This window comes from Anneissia japonica, unplaced genomic scaffold, assembly GCF_011630105.1.
Source record: "Anneissia japonica isolate Jap-2015-1 unplaced genomic scaffold, ASM1163010v1 scaffold4988_len2956909_cov206, whole genome shotgun sequence".
NCBI classification, from domain to species: domain Eukaryota; kingdom Metazoa; phylum Echinodermata; class Crinoidea; order Comatulida; family Comatulidae; genus Anneissia; species Anneissia japonica.
In genome coordinates this window covers 2623126-2630892 of record NW_022696345.1, presented here as the reverse complement: position 1 = coordinate 2630892, position 7767 = coordinate 2623126, and the positions used below count along the sequence as shown (strand labels likewise).

The following is a 7767-nucleotide window of genomic DNA, read 5'->3' as shown; positions in this document are numbered from 1 at the left end:
GTACTATACTCTCTACTGCAAAGCCAGTTCTAATATTTAGCAATGCCCTAAATAAATTCGCTAACTACTTATATAATACAAAAGCCAAGTAACTGGTTTTTCGTACCGTGGAAAAATTCTAGCCTGAGCAACCATTTCCAAGACACTAGTCTTGCCAGCACTCTGATCACCAACGACTACCACCTAAGAAATTAATGCAAGTTAGAAACACATTGTTATTATAGTTGTTGTTATTACTTACTTATGTGATTATCCTCTTCTAAATCTTAGAGCTGGAGCTAAAAACCTGTTGAGCACTAAACAGCAGACTTAAGTGTTCCTTGAGTTTTTCTTTTCTTTATGTAATGGCTTTGGCTGGCCCAACTTCCATGTTCAAAATACGGGATATCCTAAAGCAGGTGTCACGATAGTACCGCTTATCAATTAATCAACCAATCAATGGATTTATAAGGTGCATATTACAGCTGTCTCTATGCGCCAGTACATCCTTTACTATGTCAAGCCTCTACTGACCATCTGTCTCAGAAGCTTGTACCAACCAACTTTTTATCTTGCTTTCATTCAGAAACCAGGCTTGTGTACTGAACACCACACAAGAGTCTAAATTTGTCTTTCTTGTTTTGATATACACCATTTTCGCGAATTTGAAATGAAAATTCTCGATAACGTGGCAATTAGCATTGGGGGACTTTCAGAGGCCTAGCATTTCGCTCTACGTAGTTACCATCACGGATTAAATCGACAATAAAACTAAATTACTAATGAGCACAAATATTTTAAAACAGAAAAAACACAAAATGTTTATATTAAAAACAAGTCTTAGTCTTAAAAAGCTATTTCAATGTTTACATTTACAGTAATTAGCAAGATCGTATCTGTTGTCTACTGCTGCTTATAGCAAAGGTCTAGCGATGCCCTAGTTGTAACTAGCCAGCTGCACAAGTCCTGCTGCACAAGTCCCGCTGCACAAGTCCAGCAGTGAGTTGCGAGCTGTCTCTTATACACATCTAGATGTGTATCATGTGACATCATCACCAGATGTCCAAGGTGCAACACCACTAGGCAGTCAGTTGATAAAGATCTCTGATGTTGCAAGTGCTCTGATTAATATCATACACCTTTTACAAACATTTTTCATCTACACTCTTGCATATATAAGTTGCTTACTTCTTTCTGTTGAGTAAGATCCAACAATCAATTGCTATCAATAAATTGGGAATCCTACTGAAAGCAGAAGGAACTTAACCATTTACTCACTAAGTACATTGTCTAATTTAAAGTATTGCTTAGTTCTTTCCCTTGAGTGCGATCCAACAATCAATTGCTATCAATAAATTGAGAAACCTACCGAAAGCAGAAGGAACTTAAGCATTTACTCACTAAGTACATTGTATTAATTTAAAGTACTGCTTACTTCTTTCTCTTGAGTGAGATCAAACTGCCTATCACTGTCCTTAAACTGGGCAACATGCTGTGGACCTTCACTCAGAGTTACTTTTACTGGTGATCGGGTCATCATCTCACCAGATCCACTACCAAAAAAAGGGTTGAATATTTACAATGCATAATGTATGTACATGGCAAATAACAACAGGTCAATATTAATGGTACCAGTTGAGTATATTCTAATATTTTAAAGGAACAATGCTGACTAGAGCCCTTCAGGGAATAGGACAAGGGGAGTTCCCTTGTACCTGTAACTCTGTTAATATTTAGAATTTGGATAACTAATCAAAATCTGAAGATGTAATTTAAATATGGCAAAATATAATTAAAACATGAGAATATGTTTAACTAATATCTATTAAAAAAACTATCCAATAGCAATTTGTTTTTACTGAGCCTGAAACCAATATTTAACAAGATTTCAAGTACTCTTGACAAGTTTCTGCAAATTTAGCCAACTAAAACTGAAAACAACTGTCATTTTATGAGGGGTGGGCATTCCCATTTCCCTATTCTCCTCACTGACATCATTGTAACTGGATTGTACTATACTCTCTACTGCAAAGCCAGTTCTAATATTTAGCAATGCCCTAAATAAATTCGCTAACTACTTATATAATACAAAAGCCAAGTAACTGGTTTTTCGTACCGTGGAAAAATTCTAGCCTGAGCAACCATTTCCAAGACACTAGTCTTGCCAGCACTCTGATCACCAACGACTACCACCTAAGAAATTAATGCAAGTTAGAAACACATTGTTATTATAGTTGTTGTTATTACTTACTTATGTGATTATCCTCTTCTAAATCTTAGAGCTGGAGCTAAAAACCTGTTGAGCACTAAACAGCAGACTTAAGTGTTCCTTGAGTTTTTCTTTTCTTTATGTAATGGCTTTGGCTGGCCCAACTTCCATGTTCAAAATACGGGATATCCTAAAGCAGGTGTCACGATAGTACCGCTTATCAATTAATCAACCAATCAATGGATTTATAAGGTGCATATTACAGCTGTCTCTATGCGCCAGTACATCCTTTACTATGTCAAGCCTCTACTGACCATCTGTCTCAGAAGCTTGTACCAACCAACTTTTTATCTTGCTTTCATTCAGAAACCAGGCTTGTGTACTGAACACCACACAAGAGTCTAAATTTGTCTTTCTTGTTTTGATATACACCATTTTCGCGAATTTGAAATGAAAATTCTCGATAACGTGGCAATTAGCATTGGGGGACTTTCAGAGGCCTAGCATTTCGCTCTACGTAGTTACCATCACGGATTAAATCGACAATAAAACTAAATTACTAATGAGCACAAATATTTTAAAACAGAAAAAACACAAAATGTTTATATTAAAAACAAGTCTTAGTCTTAAAAAGCTATTTCAATGTTTACATTTACAGTAATTAGCAAGATCGTATCTGTTGTCTACTGCTGCTTATAGCAAAGGTCTAGCGATGCCCTAGTTGTAACTAGCCAGCTGCACAAGTCCTGCTGCACAAGTCCCGCTGCACAAGTCCAGCAGTGAGTTGCGAGACATTGGCGACGCTGTTTCAAAATAAATCCGATAAAATAATCTATAGACATCATGATCTTTTGATTCATGGAGCTTTAATATAGCACTTGAAGTTCGATGGTCAGTGAAGCATCCATCTTCTTTGTTTGTGATTGTTTTGCCCAAGTACTCAAAGTCTCTAACATTTTCAATATCTTCTCCAGCTATTCTCACTACGGAGCTATAAAATGATTCTTTGTAATTAAACCAGCATTTACTTACTGCACAAATCCACTTGATGTTTATGAACCCATTACCATTCAGTAGGTAATGTCAATCAACTCTTTACCCACCTGTAGTATTTGATGCTGATCAACTCCATACCCATCTTTAGTTGATGTTGATGTAATAAATTACCATTCCTTTCCTTATTTTAACATATTTATTACATAGAACATTCTAGAATTGTATTTATTTTACCAAACAAACAGTGTAATTCCACATTGGTAATTACAGGAACAAAGGAACATAAGAGACCATGTGGAAGGTTCTAGATGTTGAAGTACTAAAAGCAATTGCCTATTGGTTAATTATGATGTAATGTGACCAATGAGGAACTTAGGCAATATAGAATGCTCTTGAATGCTCTGGAGTTCTAGGGCTAATGTATATAAGGTGAGAGCTTGGTCTTTCTAGGGGAGCTCTTTTTGAAAACAAACGTTTATGTGAATGTTATTGTGTTGTTTTGAGACCGGATTCTTGTTGGAGTTTATACGGAATAAAAGTTTATTTAGAGTTGTGTTACAACATTGTGAGCAGTGTTTATATTTTATATATGTCAAAGAGGGATTCCTAGTCATTTCTTTACCGTTTGGAAATACGTCAAGTAGGAATTCATGACAGTTGATCAACCCTTATCCATTAATTAACTCTAGTCCAGTCTATGTTTAACAACCCCTTACCCCTCTGTAGTTGATGATGCAGGAAACCATGGAATTCCCCATAGGTCTTGTTCCAATGACTGGGGTAATAATGTGAAAAAGTGCTCTGAGACTTAGTTGTGTAGAGTGCTTTATATAAAAACCTGCATTATTATTATTACTATTATGATCAACTCCTTACCCTTGGCAGATGATCTTGTGTGTTGTAAGAGTTATCATAGCCAGACAACTCATCAAGGACCTCAGAGTACATATCAATCAAAGATTTCTGAAATAACAAAAAAAGTGAGTTTATCTTTTGACTTGACTTTAACATGAAAAATAATCTATATATGTTTGTATCTGACTATCATAAAATAACAGATAACCTTATCTGTAATACAGCTTATTGTGAGGTATGTGAAATAGAAAAAGTTGAAAGCTAGAAATAAGTCATGTAAAATGCACAGGAATCAAAACTCCAGTTAAACTTCAATTATGTTGTCATGAATGTAGATATATAGATAGATACACAGACAGCAGAAAGATGGGCATGATAAATACAGTAGATACATAAACAGATATTCAAAGATTGCTACGGTGGTTTAGAGTACCAGGAATTAAATTCAATCTTACTTTTTCTCTTCTTGAGAATGATGACCTATCACCTCTCAAAAGTAAAGCTTTCTTCAGTTGTTTGTTTTCTCGTTCTAAGCGCTCAATCTCTCGTTGATAACGAAGCTGAAAATTAGAAATAGTGTATTTTCTTTAGGGTACTCTACAAACTATTAATTTTGTTACACTGTATGGAGAATATGTGGTCCATTTTTATTTAAAGTTGAATATTTAAGATTTGGCGTTAAAGTCTGAGGTCAAATTATTTATGTGAACATTTTTAATGATAATTTTGATTTTTACCAAAGTATGTGTAATGCATTGCAGCTTACAAAGGTTATGAATAAGCGCATTGAGACTTCAGTATAATGTGCTATATGAAGTCACACTACACTATCTTAGTTTCTGTGTTGTATTGTTCAAAGCAAATAGAGATTGTTAGGGCCCTTAATAGGAAAAACATTTTAAATGTATAATTTTATGTGGCATATATCCCTCTTTTGCCCATCTGAGCATTAAGGGAGGCAAAAGTTCTTGGGAGATTCACTGTATCTTTGAGGTAAGTTTAAGCAGCCTATTTGTTTTGTGTACCTGTGCTTCCAGAAATTCCTCCTTCTGCTCTTCAAGCCTATCTCTCTCTTTCTCTTTTGTTGCTGCACCCTTTGAGAAACTTGTCTCCGATTCTTTTAATGCCAGTTGAATTTCACCTTTTTTCAGAGCTAGTATAAAAGATTATTTGTTTATAAACATCAAAACATTGTGAATGTTACAGACTGTAAAGCTTAATTCTTAAGCCAACTGTTCAAATTTGGTTGAGGAAACTCTCTTTTCCACTCTACACTTTCCTTGCTCTCCCCACCCCCTCTACCATTCACACTGAAATGTTAGCTGAGTATATTACACACCTCCATTGAGGAAAGAGCCTCTGCCTTCACTGACTCCCTGAGATAGAACAGACAGACCTGCACAAAAAAACAAAGCGAATGAAAAATTGAGGGATGGATGAATGGAGGAAATCACTCATCCATAGCATCTAGCTTACATGCACCATTGCTATTCACTGATATATACCCAATTCTTATAAATTTATTGGCTGTGGAACAATTAACTAACATTTTGGAAACATTTATTTACGGTCTATATTGATTCTTTTGTTTATTCAATAATTTTATATTTTGGAATAGTTTCAACAGGCAAGTATGTATAATTTATTATTGCGGTTTAGTAAAAATGAAGTCAATTTTCAATAATTTTATACTATCATAGATATTAATAAAGTTAACTCTTAATACTTATATTAAAACTGTAATATTGGTAACTAAAATTTGTTTTGAATTATTTAATGATCAAACAGGATCTCAAATATTATTAAAGTTACATGCAGTTCAAATATATTTTATGTGGAACCATGCAAAGATACAGAAGGTTAAAATAAGAATTAAAAAATAATAAAAATTATGTAAGCAAGCAAGCAAGCAAACAAACCACATAAAAAAAAACCAAAAAACACAGGTCTCAGTGAAGGCAGAAACCATTCATCACATAGGGAGGTTACTTCCTTTCAATTATTAAATATGAGGGTAGATATTAACCCATAAGAACGGCTTTCAGAAAGGAATCATTCATTAAGATAAATATTATTAACAGTGGTTTATTATTGCTACCATGCAATTATCCTCATCATAATAATCCTTAATTAAGCATCTCATTTGTTTTTCTTTCACGTCTAACAGTAAGAACACTTGCCAAACACAGGATGGACTATGCCATTTTAAATTACGTACAATGAGGCTTAGAAGGTGGAGTGACTTCAGAAGTTTGGGAATTGAACCCAGCAAACTGGAAGACCAGCATCATAACCACAAAGAAATCCACTCCAAATCTGTTATCTTGGAGGCACTTGGCTGACAATCACATACATACCCAATAACATTGTTTTAACAATATAGTGAATGTCTGTAATTAAACATCTTTTCAGGGGGTAAGAAATCCTTGTCAATTCACACAATTATTGCATCATATTGCCAAACAATCACAATTAATAAACTTTTTTAATATGCTTGCTAATCAAAAGGACTGCTTATTTCAAAGCTTTGCAACTCATTGTTATTACATTATGGGCTAGTTCACTAAATCTAACTCTGAATGCTAGCAACTTTACTGTAAGTATTTGCATAAATTAATTCAAGCTCCAATACAGCAAAATTGTTTGAACCTAAATAAATTACTCCATTTGCAGATGAGATCATTATTACCTATTTTATGTAAATCAATATCAACTATTGATGACCATACCTTCACTGGAATCAGCTACAATGTCCTTTAAAGTGTTGACATTACGTTTTAGCCAACCTTTCTCTGGTAGTGCAAAGTGACTTAAGAACTTATTAAGTCCAGCAACAACACCTTTCAGGGAATCGTTATCTGGCATGTATTCATCTACCCAGCTCAAGTCAGGAAATTTCTCTTTCCATGCTTCATATTTCTGTATATAACAATTTCAAATAATAGTTGAATGTTAATATTAGGTTTAATTCAACACAAAGATGAAATAACACTGAATCTAATATGTAACATAGAGATGGAGTACCACCATAATATTGAATCTTCAAATACAGCTTTAAAATGATAATTTGAAAGACAGTTTTTTTCATCTCATACTTACAACTTTTAATGTTGTTCCACCAGCAACAGCACCTCCAAGCACTAAATATCGCAACTTCAAAAGCCTAGATAAAGTACGGGCAGCTATGTTAGCTATCAACCTCGGATTTTGGGTTCTAAGAAACACAAGCTTTGGCCGTGGTGTTGGATGGATCTTATTCACGTGTGATAAGCTGGAATATCGCATGACTAATATTTGAAGAGTTCGTTCAGGCCAGTGTCGTTTAAAAAGTTGCCCTGATGATTGGTTAGTACTGAACGGTCTCCGATGATAAGGAACTGGAGATCTTCCATGTTTTCGTAATATCTGGGCACAGTGTGGGCTGTTGAACAATACACACAAAAACATTAAAATTAATATTAAATTAAGACAGTGGCTACTGTTACAACAGTCTTAAAGCAATTCCTAAATCTGATTTGATGTTACTGCCCTAATCTAATCCATACATTAAAAAACTATCAGAATTAGGAATTATTTTAAGATGCTAACCCCCAACTGTACAACACGGCCTGCATTGGGAATATCCCATGCACAAAAATAAATAAGGCCTTGAAATCTGTCCACACAATTCAGAAATGATTCAAATGAAGCCTGGGTCACCACCTGTTTCGGCCACTCAGACTCAGGCA

At 34.7% G+C, this 7767-nt stretch overlaps 1 protein-coding gene across 1 annotated transcript in view; it reads right to left on the bottom strand.

Annotated features, from left to right (window-relative positions):
• LOC117101911 (dynamin-like 120 kDa protein, mitochondrial) overlaps positions 1-7455 on the bottom strand; it is a 49728-nt gene extending 42273 nt beyond the window's left edge. Inside the window, exons 1-9 of the mRNA XM_033242026.1 lie at positions 7139-7455; positions 6769-6958; positions 5379-5435; positions 5065-5192; positions 4495-4599; positions 4061-4147; positions 2096-2172; positions 1415-1532; positions 107-183 (exon numbers count right to left, since the gene is read on the bottom strand). Coding sequence (XP_033097917.1) covers positions 107-183; positions 1415-1532; positions 2096-2172; positions 4061-4147; positions 4495-4599; positions 5065-5192; positions 5379-5435; positions 6769-6958; positions 7139-7324 — 1025 coding nt within the window. The 5' untranslated portion in view covers positions 7325-7455. The remainder of the gene's footprint in view (positions 1-106; positions 184-1414; positions 1533-2095; positions 2173-4060; positions 4148-4494; positions 4600-5064; positions 5193-5378; positions 5436-6768; positions 6959-7138) is intronic.
• Between the last annotated feature and the right edge of the window lie 312 nt (positions 7456-7767).